The 21244-nt window shown below is 37.6% G+C and overlaps 1 protein-coding gene and 2 pseudogenes across 7 annotated transcripts in view; 2 read left to right on the forward strand and 1 right to left on the reverse strand.

Annotated features, from left to right (window-relative positions):
• Positions 1-8375, reverse strand: part of LOC121326742 (calmodulin-regulated spectrin-associated protein 2-like) — a 52917-nt gene extending 44542 nt beyond the window's left edge. For all 7 annotated transcript variants that reach the window (XM_041270189.1, XM_041270185.1, XM_041270188.1 and 4 more), the window contains exons 1-2: positions 7683-8375; positions 2889-3148 (exon numbers count right to left, since the gene is read on the reverse strand). In XM_041270189.1, the coding sequence (XP_041126123.1) occupies positions 2889-3148; positions 7683-7821 (399 nt within the window). In that variant the 5' untranslated portion in view covers positions 7822-8375. The remainder of the gene's footprint in view (positions 1-2888; positions 3149-7682) is intronic.
• A 144-nt stretch (positions 8376-8519) lies between these two features.
• LOC121327111 lies at positions 8520-17820 on the forward strand (annotated as a pseudogene).
• A 2249-nt stretch (positions 17821-20069) lies between these two features.
• LOC121327112 overlaps positions 20070-21244 on the forward strand; it is a 44376-nt pseudogene continuing 43201 nt past the window's right edge.

Genomic DNA, 21244 nt, shown 5'->3' on the forward strand with positions numbered 1-21244 from the left:
ACTCCGAGAGTGTAGCGTCTCTCCAGCGCACTGCAATGACGTTCACCTGCAGCAAGCATTTCATGTCGACGGTTGTCCGTTTGTTAGTTTACCATATCTTTTCAGCGGTGTACACCCATTCATTTGTTGTCATCTCTCCAATATGTAGAGCCATCTGCACTGGTACAAACACAAGAGAAGCCTTACCACCCCACACCCTATACAGGAGGAAGACAACTGTAGCCTTCACGTAAAATGAAATACAAGCATTGTATTAATACACCTTCTGAATGCTACTAACCCTTCACGACCTCCAAAAAGGAAAACAACATTGCTTCTGGAGGGGACTTGGCAGAATGCTTCTTTATAATGGCTAGTGCAATCCAAGATTTACAAAGAATCCTAGAACATAAAGGCCAGCTTAAGTCTGAACCACATTAATTGAATCACAAAGAAACAGCACACTGTTTCTATTATACCAAGCTAGACAGCTTTAAACAGATTACTGTAAAACACAAGTTAGTGGCTAATTAGAATAAAATATTTGACTGTTAACTGGGTTATGTTTCTCCCCCTTTGAATAGTAAAAAATCACTGGCCATGCAGGATTTCAAACTTCAACCACATGCTTATATGCTAGACCAAAGTTGGCTGGGTGTACTTAGAAGCTAATGAAGTATAATAAGGAATACAAATATTTGAGAACCTAGAGATGTTGCCTGTCTTGTTGGTTTCCCTCTGAGTGGAATCTAATACTTTGCAGGTGTTGAAATGTGGTTAATTATGTAAAGAGAAAATACAGCGGTGGTTCATGATGTCACTTCTCATTTAGCTAGGCTAAGCTGACAATAACACCTCTGCATATTACTGCAAATCAATATAGCACCAGTTGTCACTTTTAGCTTACTAGGCAACACACTATGGGGAATTAGAGGGATATAGATACACAAGTAACTACTCACATACCCCAGATGGGTTATTTCCTGGCTTCACTAGTTAAAATACCATTTTGATCAGGCAATTGCGGTACAGTAAATTCTAATGTAAGCAGATCAATAAACCATACTGTCCTCCTTCAGACAACACAAAATCAAGCATTTTAGCCTGTGACAAGCGGAGGTCATAAAAAAAATAAACAATTAGCAGGATTCTGTTAAAATGAGCTTCTCACAGTGGCGACAAATTACTTAAATTGAAGTCCATGTTAGGCAATTAAAATTGCTTCAAATGAGAAAAGCTGAACAATCCAAACAACTACTTAAGGCTGAGAAGATGCATCTTATCGTTTGACAGCTGTCGATAGTCAAGACTGTGCATTGCTTTTGTGTAAAGGGTTTAAGCAAAGGAAAGCTTTTATTTTTTATTAAATTTGGAATTAGCAATTATTTTTTGCATTAAGCGCAGAGCTTCTCTGCTCCTCTCAGGTCTGACTCACTGAATCCGTAAGCTCAGTAGCATGCAGACTGAGTGAGTCAGACCTGAGAGGAGCAGAGAAGCTCAATGCAAAAAATAATTGCTAATTCCAGAGCGTTTACTGATGGGATTGGATCTTGCAGGAGTCTTCAAAGTAACAGTGCAAGTTAAGAGAGTTGTGCTAGAATTACAAATACTGTATCGACCAAGCTACAATACCTTCCAAGGTTTGACAATTGTTTTCTAAAGTAAGACGGAAAGTAAAGAAAGTAATACTGGGATACTGTTTGGGAGATTTCAACCATAACATCTGTGTTTTTACATATTGCATCAACACAGTTGTATTATTTTCCGGAGTAACTATTTCAGATTAACGATGTTAACATGCAAAACAGTACATAGTATAAATAATGGTAGTAGACATAGACAGTGGTGTAATGCTAGATTTAGAAGTGAGGGGTCGCTATTATCTACCCCCTCCACCCCCACCCCACATTATTTCTTATACATGGGTCTAAAAATAAGAACCGTTCCAATTATTGCATCTAATTGTAAAACGCTGCCACCTTAGCACAGCATGAATACAGGCTCCCTTTACCTCTCTACATTATTCACACCTGTTGTTCCAGAAAATAGTTCAGTGAAAACGCTGCAGACCTCATCCACGGTCATAAAACCATGATTTTTGAGAATGTGTTTTACTTGTCCAGATTCTTGGCTGACAGTGTCAACAGGTAAGATGCTCCGATACCCATTAGTGAGTCGCTCTAATACCAGGGACGTGTGCTGTGCTACATGGGATACTGAGACCTCCACTGCTTTTTTTTTTTTTTTTTCCCCCAAAGAGGATGCTGGGAGCAGTGAAACCATTTTTACACACTGCATTGCATAAAACTATTTTGTAATATAAACAAAAATTATTGGACAGGGTTGAAAAGAGGTTTTTAGAAACTGTGTTTTAGAAACGCACTGCTGTTACTTGCTTGTGTTTTATTAAACTGTCCTGTGTATATGATGCAGAATTCTGAGCAAAAGCGACCTCTGGAGATGGCACCTTACAAAACTTCAAACTAAACCTATATTTATTCATTTGAACTACCCCCAGAGTAAAAATGATGAAAAACAACTTCCAAGAGCATTCAACCCAGCAATGTTAGTCCCTAGTAAGCAGGTATTCAGTAATGCTGGGCAGATTGTAAGCAAGTGCCAAGTCCTTAGCACAATTAAAATATCAGCCATGGACAAAACTCTTGTTATTAAACTGCTGTGGACAGTGATAACTTTTTCTCTTGATTGGTTATTACTCTGGCTGGTTATGGATTTAAACAACCTTTTTTTTTTTTTTTTTTTTTTAGACTTTGCATTGACCCCCAACTGCTGCAAATCAACATGAATAAGGTAAACAAAAAAAAACAAAAAACAATTGGAAATTGATTTTAAAAAGGAATTTGAACCTAAAGAAGACATCTAAAAGAGAACAGGTAGCCAGAACTCACAATCTGAATGGGCTTCTTGCGCAGGTCCCTCTCGGTAACCAGCTTCTCCTGGTCTGTGACATAAAGTCCCTTTTGTGCGAGCGCCTGGATGACAGCATCGTGTCCCAGGAGAGGCTTGGCGGCATCGCTCTTGAGAATGAGGCTCCCTGCGCGGCAGTACAGCTCAGCTGACAGCAGCAGGTTCACCACAGGAGGCTTGGTGTGCTCCTGATCATACTGATCTGTGTAGAACGGCTCCTTCAGGTCCTCTGGCACATTGTCTAGAGCACACACACACACACACACAGATAGAACAGCCATTAATGCATAACACTTGAGAGGAACCTGATTATCTACAAACATCTGCAGATATAAGAACTATACATAGTGCACTATATAACCTATAGTGCACCTCATTAAAGACCCTTACTTAGCCAGAATTCCTGCAAAGCCTGTCAATATTCATAAGAAAAACATGACTGAACTGTACGTCACAATATGAATCGCTGTAAATATGGGGTTCTAAATCTATGCAAAAATATATTCAAGTTTAAGCTTTCCAGCTAAATGTTTAGTACATGTTTCATGATTGAAAAAGATATCTATATTTAATGTTTACACTTTAAGTTGCCAGATAAACTACAAGATGACCCCAATGAGTTTCTCTATGGTGCATCTATGGTAAATTCCCCCAACATTATCAATGCAATCCCCTGAGCTTTCAGGCAGTTACTTTGGCAGCTGAATTAAGCCAATACTGTTCAATGGGTTATGTTTCACTTTTACTAATAATTACATTGATATGATAACACATTAGGGAACACAAAGAACAGTCACAAGGAAAAAAATGATAATTGTGTAGTAAATGTAACCTTGGAATTCAGGGACGGTACAGCAGGTACTGAGAACATCCTAAGCACATCACTGTATTGAGTTGTGCGTATTTCCTAGGAATTCCTTCTTAACACAGTATCACCATCTTTTATTTTTGTCTTTCTTGTAAGCAACTGAAACAGGGCAAGCAAATACGGTGCTTCTGACTAATGCAGGCCTTATGACTTCACTGCTGATTCTAATTAGCTCTGATTAAAGTGCTGTACTTGCTGGGAAAAAACTCAGTCAAACATAGCATTGAATTTAAACTTGATAAAACATGTCAATTTTAAATTGAGCTTTTTTGTCATCGCCCCCCCCCCCCATTTTATTTTTTTTACATTTTTCCAAAACATACTGAATGGTATTGTTTACATAGTTCTAGTCAAACATAGCATTGAATTTAAACTTGAAAAACCAATTTTAAATTGAGCCCGCCCCCCCCCCCCCCAAAACATACTGAATGGTATTGTTTACATAGTTCTAGTATAAATGTCATATATTGATATACAGCGTATAAATACAGCATTGGACTATAGAACTGTATCATATAATTTCATACCTGCATGTGTGTTTGTTCCTATATGGGCCTAAATATCGTGTTGATACCCAAGATATCTACAAAATGCATTTGTTACAATGTACTGCATGTGGAGGGAAAGGGAGGAAATCAACTTATATTTAAATAGAACTTTTCACAGAAATTAACATCTAAAAAGAATTTCACAACCACTGAGCAACCACTGACAGACAGCCACTTTGTTTTTCTACATAGTACAGTACCTATACTTAACTGGTTTGAAGTCTTATTGTCAGGTCCAAGGAGAAGCCTCTAGTTTAATAAAACCAAAAACGGAAATATATCTTCACGCACTTACGTTAGGAGCTTTCCTTAAAAAAACATGCAGGACTGCAAACATTAAATCAGAACATAAGGGTGGAAAGAATAATATCCTACTACTGACTTATTAACACTACAACAATAAAATAAAAATAGTTTTAAAATTATGAGGTCTGCAAAAAAAAAAAAAAAAAGCGAATTTATACATTTTAGGACTATGGTATCATGATTCGCCATAATTAAGCTCATTTGTGCTGTCGACCCCAGAGTGTAGGATCAGTGTATACTTTGAGGTCAACAGGAAAGTCCTTCCCATGTTCTCTGTGCTGAGCAGACAGGAAGCTGATATGTAGTTTCCAGAGGAAAACAAGAGAGAGAGAGAGAGAGAGAGAGAGAGAGAGAGAGAGAGAGAGAGAGAGAGAGAGAGAGAGAGAGAAATGTGGCTTTGAGGAGATTGGAGTTACAATTACACAAATTAACATACCTCCAAAGAAATAAAACAGCAACTTACATGTACCCTTTCCACTGAGACTTTTCAATTCAAGGCATATTTCTGGATACCTCTCCTCAAGATTTGAAAAGCTATATAAGGTTTCTGTTCTACTAAGGTTTGATGTACTTTCTGAATGCAATGTAACATTAAAAATAGTGCTGAAATTAGAAATACAAAAAAAAAATAAAAAAATACTACAATGACAAATGTTTTGAATGTTTTTAAAAGGGTCATTAAAAAAGATTTATAGTCGAAAATCTTTGTCTCTGGCACAGGGATAACAGGCTTCATCAAGCAAGCAGGGTGTGCTTTGAATGTGCACAGGATCTATTGAGCTATAGCAAGAGGCCTATTTGTAATTGGGACAAATGCGGTCAGTCTTGGTATTTCTGTTATGTCACAGATGTTATGAAACAGCTCTGCTTAGTGTAAAGACTAAACAGCTGCTGCTCTAGTTAAAATAACACATGGCTACTACCTCTTATGTTCAAACACACAAAAACATGCAGTTGCCTACAATTTTATAGCACAGTGTCAAGTCTACCTGTTCACTTAGCATATTGTTTTACATGATCTAAATAGGGCAGTTCATCTAAGCAAACTGGGGATTCTATATCTGTCCTGCTTCCCATGACACCAGCTCTTCATCAACTGAAACATCTGCTTCTCTGCATCACCCATCTGTAGGGCTAACACAGAGGCTTTTTAAAATAGTCTGCATGCAATGCTGTAACACAGAACACGTGAATTCAATTGAATGTATATGTATACCAGTTTGTGTTGCAACACTACAGATAAATCTTGTAGACTGGAATTTTTTTTTTTTTATTACATTCTTTCACTGAGGAACAAGAGACTCGTACATATGAATTTGGAACTTGAACATAACTGGGTACTTAAATGCTTGATTTCATACTTTTCTACTTAAAAAGGTTCTAAAGTGCTTTGTTTTTGTAGTTCAAATCTAAAAAAAGAGACTAAAGTCATAAAAATAGAGGCTTTTAAAAGAAATTAACATCAGTGTAAACATATAGAACCGACTGCTAAACCAGTCACTTAAAAATCAAAGCACATGGGCGTGAAGGACATGTGACTCATTAAACTACAATGGTGCCTCACTCACATACTGTGATACTGTGTCTCTTGTACTGCATATAAGCATACTGGGGAAGTACTTCTGATGAGGGCGGCACACAAAAAGCAGAATCTGCCATATGTTGTGGATAGCCTGAACTACTCGTTATGGAAAATGAATGAAACTAGAAGTAGAAAAGTCTAAATAGATTTCTGTTGAGGACAGTAGGCTCAACTGGAAGTAATGATTATATTGGGTACGTGCCCAGTTGCTTTGCTTAGCTTTCTGAATACAAACTAAGAAGGAAAACTGAACTGTGGGGTAAAATAACTGCCTCTAATATTTTCCATTTCAGTATTGCAATTGAATTTCACATATAGTGATTAGGGGTGCTATTGTAGATTCTGTTTCTGTTACTAAATGTTTAGATTTTAATATTTTAAACATATTGGTAATGGTCGTAACCCAATACAAAGGCCATCATTAGAAGCCATATTACAGCAACATGTATTTGACTACAACTGTATGGGTACAGCATTTCCGTGTATGAAAAAAGTGAAATATTTAACACCAAGGCTAACAACTAGATTTGGCCTGTAGATTTTGGACGGCGGTTTAAACCCTTAATGGTGATATGGTAATATCTTTAAGTTATTGCGCCAAAAAAAACAACTTAAATGTGTCAATTGTGGTGAGCTATTTCCATGAATATTCTCAACTGGATGACTGTTTCTTGGTTTTAGCGTTCCTGTTAAAGGTGCATGTAAACGTGCTCCCTGCAGATCTCAGTCTTTACTGATGTCACCAGGCTTTTTTCATGCAGTTGAAATATGGCCCCCATTAGATTTCAGAGCTGGATCATTTCCCCCTGTTTAAATTCCTTGAGAATCCATTAGTTACTTCTTGCTAAATCAACCCCTGGCAGCACCATCCTATGGGCTCATTCTGTACAGCCATTGGTATGACAATAAATAGGAAACCCTGGCTGGTTACTTGGTACAGTAGTGCTGTACCCTCATGCTGGGCCTATATTCAAAAAGTGTACTTGGCATTATATGCACTAAATACAAAAACGGCAACAATCACCACATATATAATTATAACTAACTGTCTGAGGTTAATCCAGCACAACATCTTAAATACTGTATAACGTCAGATCTCACGAGACTGTGCAGCACTTCCCAGTAGGCATTTATAGGCACCTATGGTCAACGTTGGCTACAATTTCAATAATGTTTAAATGAATGTATAAAATATACATAAGTGTGTTAATATAATCATGTATGGCGCTATCAAGGCTATTGTATAAGGTACATTAAAAAACTAAATGAATAAATAAATAAATAGATAAATAAATAAATAAAATAACAGTATCTAGACAATTCTGTTCAGTATTTTCAGTTGTAAAGGTTTGCCGCAAGCGAATTGCAGGCATACCAAGTTTTGGTAAACATACCCAGACTAAATCACTGCGTGCGACTGCATGCATTTTCCAACACGGCAGACTATGAAAACACGAAAAACGGCACTTACCTGTCCCAAAGGCTTTGGCAACCAACCATGCCAGGCTACAAGATATTTTAGCCCTGGAAAAGTCGTAATGATCAAAGGCTTTTATGGCTGGAACGATGAAAGTCTTTTTAATCTCCCGGCTATCTGCGGCATCGCCCATTCTTAACACCCCAGATGGAAATGCCCGTCTCCTGAAACCAGTAACTGCTTGTCAAGCAATAGGACCTGATGACATCCCTCCAATGGAATTCAATGCACCTAAATGGACTTTTGTTTGCTTATTTTGTGTTTTTTTTTTTTCCAAAAAACGTTTTCTGTACAGACACAGTTGATCTTATCTGAACAACAGCGCTCGCTGATTGTGTTTTCCCAGTTAGTATTCCATACGTTCTCGCGTCTTCAATTCAGCAGGCAAAATCAAGCAGCCGCAGATCTCGTTGCATTTTTCATCCATTCTCTCTGGCTTTGCCCTGTTTTTATTTTATTTTTATTTATTTTTTTTGTGGAAAGACGTATATCCAAGTTATCCAGTTTCCTTTTTAAAATTGTTATTTTCCATCTGTGGATGGATATGTTTATTTTAATTCCATATTCTTTTTATTTACCCCCTTTCCTTATACAAATCACCGCCTTTGCTGCGGTTTTCCTGCTGCACTGTCTCTATTAGGGAGCTATCCTTTGCGCCTGCGTAGTCCGCCCATTAGCCAACGCCAGCCCTTTTCTGCTCCGTACAGATCTAATGTAATGATGTTGAAGTGTCAAAACTTTAGGTATGAGAATACAATATCCTAAGCTATCAAATAAAAATGTTTTTTTTTTTTTTTTATAGCTGATAGGTTGTATCGTATTTATGTTTTAGTCTGTTATGTCAATATACTGTTCAGTTCTTAGAATTTCTTGGGGGGATGATAACCTGTATGTGGGATACAATTTAGCGGTCTCCTGTCACATAATGCAAAGCTACATTAACCAAACAAATACATAATACACAGTAATTCAAGGTCTCTGTAGTTTTTTGTTGGTCACTTTAAAGAGTATTTCTCCTAAAAAAGGACTGGAATAAAGACATTGAAAGTTGCCCCATTAAATCAGGTTATCATTTCAGTTATTTGCATGATACGGGTTACATAACGAGAGACGTTGGAGGTGTATACTGCCTTTGGGGGTGATCGCGATAGTCTGCTGCTTGCACATAGTGAGCATGTGGCAGGCAGGTCAACTGTAATGGAAAAACTACATCTCCCAGAGTGCTGTGCACACCCTAGAGCACAGATGCGACATGTTTGGATTTAAAACAAGGAGGTCTTCATTTCGGGTTTAATTAATAATGACACCAGCAGCGCTGTAGACTTAATAGTAAGCATGTGCGTATATTATTTTTTGTTAAAGAGTACACTACAATTAAAACAAAAAGTATACAATTTGTTAATATTATCAGTACGCGACTATGGCAGTTATTTGATAGAATACAGTATAAACAATTTCTTTTAAGTTTCCTGAGTATTTGTTCATCATATTTTTGGTGTTTTTCATGCCAAGACTTAGTATGATAGATCAGTACTGTAAAAAATGTGTAATCAAATATCGATTGGAGTTCATTGTATTTTATTACCGCACCACAGAGGAAATGGATACACATTATGAGAAACGTGTACCTGTAGCGGTGTTCTAGATAGGCTGTGCAGTAAATGTCTGCAGTTAGTTATACAGCTGCCCATGTCTTACCTTTATAATTCCATAACAGGGTTTGAGCCTGTCTGTTAAAACATCTAATATTCTGGTGTTTGGCTTGACCTTTACACAACACTTAGTAGTTTCAAGGATAACAATGGCCCAAAAGAAAAGCATCAGACTGCTTTAATACAATGTAATAAAATAAAATAAATAAAAATGCATTCTTTTTAATTTTGGAATAAATTGGACCTGAAAGAAGCAGGACAATTGACCAGTGTGTCATTGATTAGATTAGTTGAATGTACAGTTCAGCATCACGAGGATCTAAATTTGTAGATCTGATTCATTAATATTTATTTTTAAATTTTTTTTTTTAATTTCAGGATACAAATGTTTGTTCCAAGGTCTCTTAAGGTAAAACACTCTTCAGAAAGCACAAATCATGTTCCCAAAAAATGTAAAGCATCTGAAGATGAAGGAGATCTCCGGACTCACCAGCAGAGTCAGACAGTGATACCTGCTCAGGAGAACGGCACCTCTACAGTGGATAAAGCAGAGGAAAAGGAAAAGCCAGAGCAAGTGTAGCAGAATCCTAAAAACAGCTGTGACGAACGTGACCAGCAAAGCTCAGAGGCAAACACATCAGATACTGAAACAGACGCTTCTTCTGAGGAAGAGCCAGTAAAGTCTTTCAAGAAAAGCCAGAGGTGGCCAGAGCCTGGGGAGCCAGTTTGTGTTTTCTGTGGTCAATATGGAGAGTATCTCTGTGATGCAACTGATAACGATGTTTGCAGTTTAGAATGTAAAGCTGAACATCTGAATCGGGTTGGTGTAAAACTAGAGGCAACTGACGAGGAAGTGGAAAAAGTTTCTTTAACAGCGCCTGCAAAGGGTGACAAGTTTAATTTTTACCTACAGAGAGGATCCTTTTATATCAAGTCTGATGGAGGAACAAGTTGAAAGGCTAAAGCAAGAACTAGGAATTGTAGTGCAGGGCCAAGAGATCACCAGACCCGTTATAGAATTTGAACGCTGTGGCTTCTCGGATCATTCAAACTGCAATCTAAAGAGAGGAGGCTATGAAGTGCCAACCCCCATCCAGATGCAAATGATTCCGGTCGGGTTGGCGGGAAGAGATGTGATAGCCAGTGCTGACACAGGCTCAGGAAAAACGGCAGCCTTCCTACTCCTAGTTCTAGTGCGAGCTCTAGAGGAGGTAAAGTTCAGACAGGAAGAGGCCTGGTGGCTGATTAACTCCAGATCTCCCAAAGTAATTACAAGGACAGCACAACGTGCTCCACCAGAGAGGACTTTTATATAGCTTTCACAAGAGAGGCTTTATAGGGCACCAATTTCTTTGACACATGAGACTTGTTTATAGTTATAACATCCATTGTGAAAATTCTTATAGCGTTAGTTTTTAGTAAAAAAAGCCTCTTGAAAGTTGTACTATACCGTGACAATTTTTTTTTTACCATGATTTTAAGAAGAGTCATAATAAAATTAAAGGGAATTACTGTATTTTGTACTGGTATACATGTACTACCATAGTGTGTGTGTGTGTGTGTGTGTGTGTGTGTGTGTGTATATATATATATATATATATATATATATATATATATATATATATATATATATATATATATATATATTAAAGTAAAGGAAGACTCTCTGTAACTAATTATTTGCGCTTGGAATTAGGTTAGGAGAAGTTGCCTCAAAGCTAATATGTCATGTAGTCTGGATTAAGGTAAACTTGTGGAAGCCTTGAAATTTTTATATCACTTTTCAGTGCTTCCCTACCACAATAATCAGTACTATATTTCTGTGTAATTAAAATAACAAACGAAAGTACAGCCAGTTACAGAATCTCTGAAGGCAGCTCCAATGAAGCACTGCATCTACTGTATATAGCACTGCAGCTGTTCTAAATTTAGCCTGTAAAACTGATGTGTAGTTTAGCAGTATTCTGGTTAACCATACAGAATGTTCAAAGAACTTCTTTTTTAAGGCTGTATGTTTATATTCCACATGTTTTTTTTTCCCATGTAGATCATTTTTAACATGTGGTTTATGTTGCAATACATACGTATTTCTGGGTGCAATTGCTGTGCTGCCCAACCCGTTTTGCTGTAATGCCTCTCCAAATTAAAAAAAACTTGCTGCAAAAGTTGCCTCCATGCCCGTCGTCATTGCCAGCGGTGTCGTTCACCAGCACATCTTGCTCTCAAACTTGCTCAGCGTCAGCTGGCCCGTTCTGTCACAATTCAATTCTGTCTCGTCTAACTTCGTCATGTGATAAAATGACTCATTGTTATGATGTATTATTGTTTCCATTCTTTTTACTATACTCCTCCCAGCCCTAAGCCATGAGAACGACGTATCATTGGTTAATAAAGGGCTAACAGAGGGAGGGGTGCTATTAGTTGTAAGACTGAGCTGAATTTGACTGCGCTTAGATTCCAGGGATTGTTTTCTGGCAGCGTCATGCAGTTGTGTGTTTTTTCTGACCGTGAGCAATGCCAGACCAGCAGCAAATTAAAAGAAAGAAGCAAATAGAGCTAGCTAAAGCGGCAGCTAAATGTACCAGAATTAATGTGATGTTCAGAGAGGAAATGGGTGTACAACAATTCGTCCCCAATACTGACATCAAATAATAATAATAACCGCTATTTCACAGACCAATCTCACCCCCTCCTAGTCCCCTCTCAAATGTTTAAGTAGTGAGAATTTGGTCCAGTAGCTGTTTATTTATATGTACATTAAAAAGTACCGTTTTAATTTTAATGAATAGAGCAAATTACCAGTGTATATAAATAAGAATGTTCCATAGGACCACATACTAAATGAAGTAAAGCGATCTGTATATGGATTTGTGAATAGCCTTCAAATATATGCGCTATCGGTCAAAAGTTTTAGAACACCCCACTTTTTCCAGTTTTTGTTGAAATTTAAGCAGTTCAAGTCCAGTGAATAACCTGAAATGGTACAAAGGTAAGTGATAAACTGCCAGAGGTTAAAAAAAGAGTTTAGGTTACCAAAAACTTAAAAATAATGTAAATTTCAGTGTTACACAAAAAGGACCTTTTCAGGGAACAAATAATGGGTTAACAACTTACAGCTGTTCTGCAGCAATGGAAGTAAATTAAGCCTTGAAAGTTGATGCTAACAATTCCTACAGGTGTCCCAACTTTTGTTGATTACTTATAAACCCTCTGTCTGTATAAAAGCAGTGTTGGAACAGACTGTTACTACACCCTCTTAAGCATTATTTGGACAGTATTGTACTGCAGGAAGTAGTATATTGCTGTCATAATGGTGAGAAAAAGGCAATTAACAAAGGAAGACAGACAGACCATTATAACCCTTAAATGTGTAGGTCTTTCCTTCAGAGAAATTGCAAAGAAAGCCAAGGTGTCCGTGAGTACAGTATCCTACACCATAAAAAGGCACTTGGAAACTGGAGGAAACTCTGACAGGAAGAGGTCTGGCAGACCCAAAGCCACAACAGAATCAAAAGACAAGTTTCTGAGAGTCAACAGCTTGCGTGATAGGCGACTCACAGGACAACAGCTTCAAGCACAGCTTAATACTGGTCAAAGTAAGCCAGTAAGTCAGTTTCAACTGTGAAGAGAAGACTTTGAGCTGCAGGTTTGACATGTCAAGTGGCAGTAAGAAAGCCATTGCTAAGATGGCAAAATAAGAAAAAGAGGCTTGCCTGGGCCATGAAGCACCGCCAGTGGACTACTGAAGACTGGAAGAAGGTCTTACTGACCGATGAATCAAAATTTGAAATCTTCGGTTCATCACGCAGGGTTTTTGTACGTCATCGAGTAGGCAAAAGGATGGTTCCTCGGTGCGTGACACCAACTGTCAAACATGGAGGAGGAAGCGTGATGGTCTGGGGCTCTTTTGCTGCGACTTGCACAGAGTGAGTGGCACCCTGAACCAAAACGGCTACCACAGCATTTTGCAGTGCCATGCAATACCCTCTGGTATACGCCTAGTTGGTCAGGAGTTCATCCTATAGCAAGATAATGACCCAAAACATACCTCCAGACTATGTCAGAACTACCTTAGAAGAAAAGAACAAGACGGTAGGCTTCAAATCATGGAATGGCCAGCACAGTCTCCAGACTTAAACCCTGTCGAGCTGGTTTGGGATGAACTGGACAGAAGGGTGAAAGCAAAGCAACCTACAAATGCAACACATTTGTGGGAACTTCTGTAACAGTGTTCGGAAAGTTCTTCCCAACAATATTTGATTTCCATTGTAGAATGAATGCCACGAGTGTGTTCTGCTGTTATATCTGCAAAAGGTGGCTACTTTGATGAGTCAAAAATTTAGATTAAATTTTGTTAAACAAAACGATTCCATGATTTCTTTTTTATCTCCAATTGTTTATTTGTTCTATGCTTTAATTTCATAGTACATTGAGACATTAAACTGCGTAAATTTCAATAAAAACTTGAAAAATGGAGGTGTTCTAAAACTTTTGACCGGTAGTGTATACTGTATATATTTTAATTTACAGCTTAGTAAAAATCACCTCTCCTATATCACATTACACAAATATGTTCTACGATCTTATGTGGTATAAGGAGATCTGATTCTATGCTTATACATTCAAACGCAACGTGCAATACGCATTATAACTCTTTTTGGGTCTCCAGCATATTTAAATTGCTAATTTATATGGACACTTCAATGACCGTTGCTGGGTTATTTCTCCAAAACCCCCACGCTAAATATGAACACGATAACTAAATAATAATTAATTTTGTTCAAATTCTTACACAAGGAGCTAGTAGCTGTGACATGCCTTATGAAAATAGTTGGAGAGAACACTAGTAATCAAAGCACACTAGTTCTGTTTTTAGTAACATGTGCTTTCATGAAAGGGGTTAGAATGTGTATGCTCAAAAGCAGCCATTCCATTTTTTCTTGAATCGAGTGTCCAAATTGAACCATTCAGCAGAATGAATGTTGTGGCCCCCTATAAATTCAAATGCAGCTTGCTTTATTGTTATTATATATATATATATATATATATATATATATATATATATATATATATATATATATGTGTATATATATATATGTGTGTGTGTGTGTGTGTGTACCGGTTGTAGTATAGAGCTACTATGAATGTAGTTTTTTTTTTTTTTATTTAAAACAGACCTAACAATGAATTCAAAATGAAAGTCACAATCTTCGGCTGATTTATTATCAAACATTTATTTACAGAGACAAGCAAACACTAACCATGGCCCAACGTCTCCCATTCTTACACCAACTTGAGAGTTAGCAATACAGATTGAGAGGCAAGCTAAAGCGATGGTGATGGGTCAGTCTAACATGAGAACAGCCCTCCTGGTTGGGGGGATGCCCCTGCCTTAGGTTTGTGCCACAGCTTCATCGTCTCAAGCAGAGCATTAAGGTGAAGTTCTCACCATCGACAAATAAGACTTCCAAATGCATGGCTTTACATTATGTTGACTTGCTCATGCTTTCTGTCCAGGGCTTTCAGATGGTACTTTTTGAGTAACGGCTTCTTTCTTGCCACCCTCCCATACAGGCCAGTGTTATGCAGAGCTCTTGATATGGTTATATATATATATTATATACTATATATATAACTATATTATATTCAAAGTGATTGTTGGCCTCATGGCTTCTCTCACAAGTCTCCTTCTTGTTTGACACACACACCTTTTCTTGGCAGTGCCTGGGTGGTGTATTCAGCTTCCACTGACTTGATTATTGATCATATTACTGAATTACAAATGGTACATTGAAATTTCGTTCTGTTTCCCTATTTTATTTTAAAACACTTTAACTCAAAATCAATTATTGTAAGGTGGCATTGGTTTTATGTTGGGAAATATTTTTAAGAAAAATAAAAAAACTGAAATATCTTGCTTGCATAAGTATTCAACCCCCACACATTAATATTTGGTAGAGCCACCTTTCGCTGCAATAACAGGGTTTAAGTCTTTTGGGGTAAGTATGTATGGTTCACAGGTGGAGGCCAATGGTAAGGTAATTGTGTCCTCGTTAGGGCAATTTCTTTCAATTTCTTTCTTTTCTCGTGCAAACTGGGAGCTTCCACAGCACAGGGGTTGAATACTTATGCAAGCAAGATATTTCAGTTTTTTATTTTTCTTAAAAATATTTCCCAACATAAAACCAATGTCACCTTACAATAATTGATTCTGAGTTTCAGTGTTTAGAAATAAAATATCAAACAGAACGAAATTTCAATGTACCATTTGTAATTCGGTAATATGAGAGAATTGGTCAGGGGTCTGAATACTTTTGCAAGGCACTATATATATATATATATATATATATATATATATATATATATATATATATATATATTATATATATATATATATATATGATTATAAAGGTGTAATTTAAATAAGCAGTGATACAAGGAATGTAACAGCCATTTTGTCTTATTCTTGTCTACATTTCTATGGTTATATGAACAAATAAAAATTGTAGCTATAGAGCTAAAATGACATCATTAAGTCTTCTTATAATGTCTCATTTAGATAATTATAGCCACGCCTGCTCAACTCTTGGAGATTATGAAAAAAGAAGCAATCCAGCTACATGGAATAAAAATTGTAGTAGTGGATTTTTGTGTGTTCTTTTCTCATGCGGATCTTCTGTTGTATTTGCTAAAGAACTATGGGCTAGGTTTGATAATGTTTTGCTTCAGTGCAAAGTTTTCTTTTTTTTTCTTTTTTTGTTTTTTAACAAAGCTGATGTTGTAAGCTTACAATGAATACTGTTTAGAAAGTGGAAAATCCTACTTGCCAGAAAGAAAATCGAAGCCAAGAAAGACCAAAATCAACAACTAATCCCAATATAGCAACCCTCCCCTTAAAAAGGAAATGCGTGGTTGTAGCAGGGTAGTGACAGGAAAGAGACTCTGAGAACTGCAGTGAAAAGCAGTGGATGCATACTTTAATAAACAAAATAACACAAATACAAACACAAGAGCCAAAATAAAGGTTTTAACAAAACACCACAAAACTTGTCCAGGCTGTGCAGAGTCTTCACTGAACTATTACAAAACAATCCAGCAACACAAAATCAACTCAACCACAGGCTGCCTGCTTTCGTGCAGATGGTCATTCCCAAATTAACACCAATCTACACTAACTGGAGAATGGCCACACCTGTGGTTGCTGGCAGAACCATTAACCCTGTCTCTGCCACAGTGATTCAGGGAAACTCAATGGGAGCCAAGCCAAGAGCTGGAAGTGCTACAGATATACCTTAATACTCCAAGCAGCATAGGAAATTAGTTTGTTCCAAGAAACCCACAATAAAAAGATACACGCTAACTTTAAATAAAATGCAGTTTTTATTGTAATGCAACAATCTATAGATGCAGGTTATTATTGCACCTTACATGTATTTTAAACAACTTGTTATACAAAGTCTGGTAAGATGTATTTTTTTGTTTCTCTATGTGGTTATTGTTTGAACACTGAAGGACAGGAAACTCCCCCAGTGCTGGTGTTTGTGAACTGCAAACTTGGAGCGGACCTGCTCTGTGATGCAATCCGTAAAGTAATGGATCTAAAGACTGTGTCCATTCATTCCAATAAATCACAGATAGAAAGGAACCGTATATTACAGGTGGGCTTTATTGATTTATTTATTTACAAAAAAAGGGTTTGTAAGAATAAGAATGTATTTTATATTTGTTATGCTATATCCATGTGCACTTGGTTTTGCTTCCCTCTACATGGTCACTCTTTTTTATGTTGGAGAGAATTAGAGAGAAAGTAAAATGGGTTTCCTCTGATTCTTTGAACGCAAATCTTTTAAAATACATTTTACAGGGTTTGCTTCAGGGACAGTATGAAGTGGTGATCAGCACAGGAGTGCTTGGTAGAGGACTGGACCTTGTCAATGTTAAACTGGTTGTAAATTTCAACATGCCTTCTGGCATGGATGAGTACATTCATCAGGTATGTAAAACATTTCCTAACATGATATACATAATTAGGCCCAGAACATACACTCACTGTTTGACAGAGATTAAATACACTTCTAATTAATGTGGACCTGTTATTTACAGTATATATATTTTTTTAACATAAAAAAGAACCGACTAAAGGCAACTCCTTTACCAGCCCTCAGGCCTGTAGATACACTGAGATGTTGTCTTGTTGTTTTTATTCTAATTTTCAGGTTGGCAGAGCAGGAAGATTGGGTCACAGAGGCACCACCATAATGTTTATCAACAATAACAACAAGAGGCTTTTCCTGGAGGTGGTGAACAGAGTGAAACCAACAGGCTCCCTCCTCCCGCCACAGCTCCTCAATTCCCTGTACCTTCACGAGCAGATGAGAAACGAGAAGCAGAGGAAGAAGAATGATGAGGGTATCACTGTAACAAAGGACAATCTCATGGACATTATCAGAAAACACTACAGGAGTGCAAACAAGAAATAGAAGTCCTAGAACTCGGCAGTGCCAATAATGTAATATATGTTTTTTTTCAAGTTTTCAAAATAAATGGCTTCCAATTAACCTTGAATTAATTGATTGCTTTTTTTCCCTGTCAAAAGTGTTTATACTCAAAATGCTAAAGCTCAAATGTGCATCGTTTAAGCTTAACTACTGTGATCAGCCTCCATCTAACTGATGTGTTTTCATGATTGAGGTCTAGCCTTTGCTGTCAGTGGATATATTCCACTAATACAGAAAATGCTGAAACAACATATGAATAGTGTGCCACCTAGCGGTGAAGTTAAGTTATTAGTATTTATTTCTTAGCAGACACCCTTATCCAGGGCAACTTACAATTGTTACAAGATATAACATTATTTTTTACATACATTTACCCATTTATACAGTTGAGTTTTTACTGAAGCAATCTAGGTAAAGTACCTTGCTCAAGGGTACAGCAGCAGTATGCCCATCTGGAATCACTCTGATGGGGCAGGGGTTGTTATGGTTACCATCACAGAGAGACCACTTCCGTAGGTTTGTTTTGCATGTGACATAATCAACCAGAATTTACCAATCATAGAGTAGCATAGAGATTTGAAAATTGGAAGTGGGCCCATGGAAGAGTGAGAGGAAGAAGGTTTAACTACAAATGTAACTTGACTTGCAGGGAATTGTGTACGAAATCTGAAGAAATACATAGTTGCTCAAGGAATGAAGCAATCTACTAATTTTAATTTTATGCAAAATTTGGAATGATCTGTATAACATAATGTGTAACATAATATTTTGCCAATATGCCTGTTTACACCACTCCCACAAGAAATCACACTGCTCTTTTTGGACACCATCAATTGCTTAAAAACAGTGAATTGAGTGACCTTTCTAAAAGCATGTGACAGAAATACAATGAGTTCTGGTGATAAATCTCCCTCTCAACCTGTGAGGGCGCTAAAGAACGAGAGGAGAAGTATCTGGAAGGGCTAGCCTGACAGTTCGTTTCTGGGACCGGGAAGTGGGTCAGCCTGGAAAGAAGTGAGACACTGTTGTAAGACCGTATTGACCTGAAAGGTAAACGAGGGGCAGCTGCAAGTAATAAAGCAGCTGCAACCGTTTACCTAGATGTCATGCGGGAGTACATATAGGGGCCAGGGTAACGCTGATCTTTTCCTTCGTTTGGGTAACGTGAGGAGAGAAGGACTGAGAGAGGAAGTCTCAGAGTGAAATATGTGTTGTGTGTTATCTTTGTTTGTTTATAATTGTCTGTCTTTTTCACACCACTAAACAGTTAACGCACACCTCCGGAGCTGTCGCCACGTAAAGCACTATCCGGAGCACCACTGCACAGAGCACCTGCATGTTTGAATATCACCCAGGACTGGTGACCATGCCTTTGTTTCTGTTCGAGACTGTATTGTGTTATTCACCTTCCCCGCGCTTTACACATTGTTGTGTACTGCCGGGGATTTATTATTTGACGGTCACCAGACCTGGAAACAGCACAAATAAACAATTGTTCACTGAATTACCGTTGTCTGTTCATCACTCCTGCACCTCATCACTGCTACACCTGTTCCCCTTACCAACCACTTTTCCACAAAGCAACAACAAGCTTAAAGCACACGAGGAGGGGGAGAACAACAAGTCCTATTGGACAGTCCTCGTCCCTGGACAAAAGCAAAGAGATTAATAAGATCTGTAGTATCTGCTGGTAAAAGGTTTGGCGGGACACCTGGTACACCCAGATCTGAAGGTAGGCTGACCCGTCAGAGGAGAAAAACAGACTACAAAGGTGCACAGAAAGAGTAGAACCTGATGAGAATGATGAAAATAAAGTTAAGGCTCCAGAGAAAAGGCTTGCATTGCAGCACCGGACATGAACAATTTCCACAGAAAGTAAGTGCTGAACCTGCTTTGAACACGTGTGGTACCCAAAGTACAAGGTTTGAACAAATTATCTTCAGCACCTACCAAAAGAACACCTGTTTAAAAAATTAAAGCAAAAGACATTGTGAGAGAATCTATAAAACCTGCAAATACAAAAGTATGGTAGTTTGGAAAGGCAAAGAACGACAAGCTATGGGGAAAGTATCAAACCCACAGCAAAATGCTCCACTCTTCAGGACCACACTAAATTACTCATTGGAAATCAGGGAAGAAGCTTGTTATCCAACCTGCAGGTAACAAAGCCAACTACTGGTGCAAAATCAGGGTATGGAACACCTGGTAAAGGAATTTCATCCAAGGAGGAGATGACCACACAGAGCACAACGCTGGGCCAGGATGCCTTAAAGGTGGAAAGCAGTGACAGTGACAGTAAAGATGAAACCGTTCAATAACCTGTATGCATAGAAATAGGTCTGTACCTATTTAAAGGATTTTACTGGTAAATATTATATTAGGCCATGTTATCTACTAAATATCGATAATTATCAATGTTTGTACCTGCAAATAATCAAATCTCGTTTACATTAGAATTTGAGTGAAGGTTGAAAGGTGTTTTCCAAGTCAAGCTAGTCTATTTCTATCATTCTTTATAATCTTAAACCTTCAATTCATTTAAATATAATAATATTGTTTTACTAACAGGTGTTTGACAATGGCACCACAAACATAAACTGTGTTTTAAAAAATCTATTTTTTGACCAGCAATTTTCAATGAAAGTTTCCCTTCTGGTTGTTTGGGTTCTGTTAAGCAGATACTGATATGTTTGACATTACACTTTATTTAGGGATTAGATAGAGAAGGCCCATCAAGTAGTCTTCATGGAAAGTCAGGAAACAATAGTCCAACATCCGGAGTCCAAACAGTCCCATTCCTTTGTATATGACTTTTCCTTTTGATCTTTTGATAAAGCACATCCAAGTTTTGCTAGTCAGAAGACAGAATATGAAAAGCTGGCACTATGTTTGCTGGAAACACCTGTCTCTTTGCATTTGGTCAGACTGAATCTGGGAACTATTCATATTCATAATAGGGACCAGATGTTCTGTATGCAACCTCCATCCTTGTGCTATACCTGACTTGTCATTGGTGTCAGGTCCACACATATTTAGTAATGTTAAATAATTTAGTTTTTAAGTGTTATTGGTCTATGTATCTCTGTTATTTATTTATTTAAAATTCCCTATTAGAATGATGGGTTTCAGCGAGGACACAGGAGTTATACCGAGATTCTGCGAAGATCTATGCTCCAGAGTGAAAAAGTCAAAAAAAACCAAAAGGTAATAAATAAGATGTTTTCCTTCTTAAATAAATCTGATGCAATTCTTTCTTTTTAGAATTCAAAATAACTGACCACACTGCACACTCTGGATAGATGTAAGTCTGATACGTTTTGCCTTTATCAGGGATGGTGCCTTTATTGGTGGGATCCGTGCAGCTCTTGGTTTAGTCTGTTTCCTGGTTATAAGTGTCTCATAGATT

The sequence above is a fragment of the Polyodon spathula genome, chromosome 14 (genome assembly GCF_017654505.1).
Source record: "Polyodon spathula isolate WHYD16114869_AA chromosome 14, ASM1765450v1, whole genome shotgun sequence".
NCBI lineage: Eukaryota > Metazoa > Chordata > Actinopteri > Acipenseriformes > Polyodontidae > Polyodon > Polyodon spathula.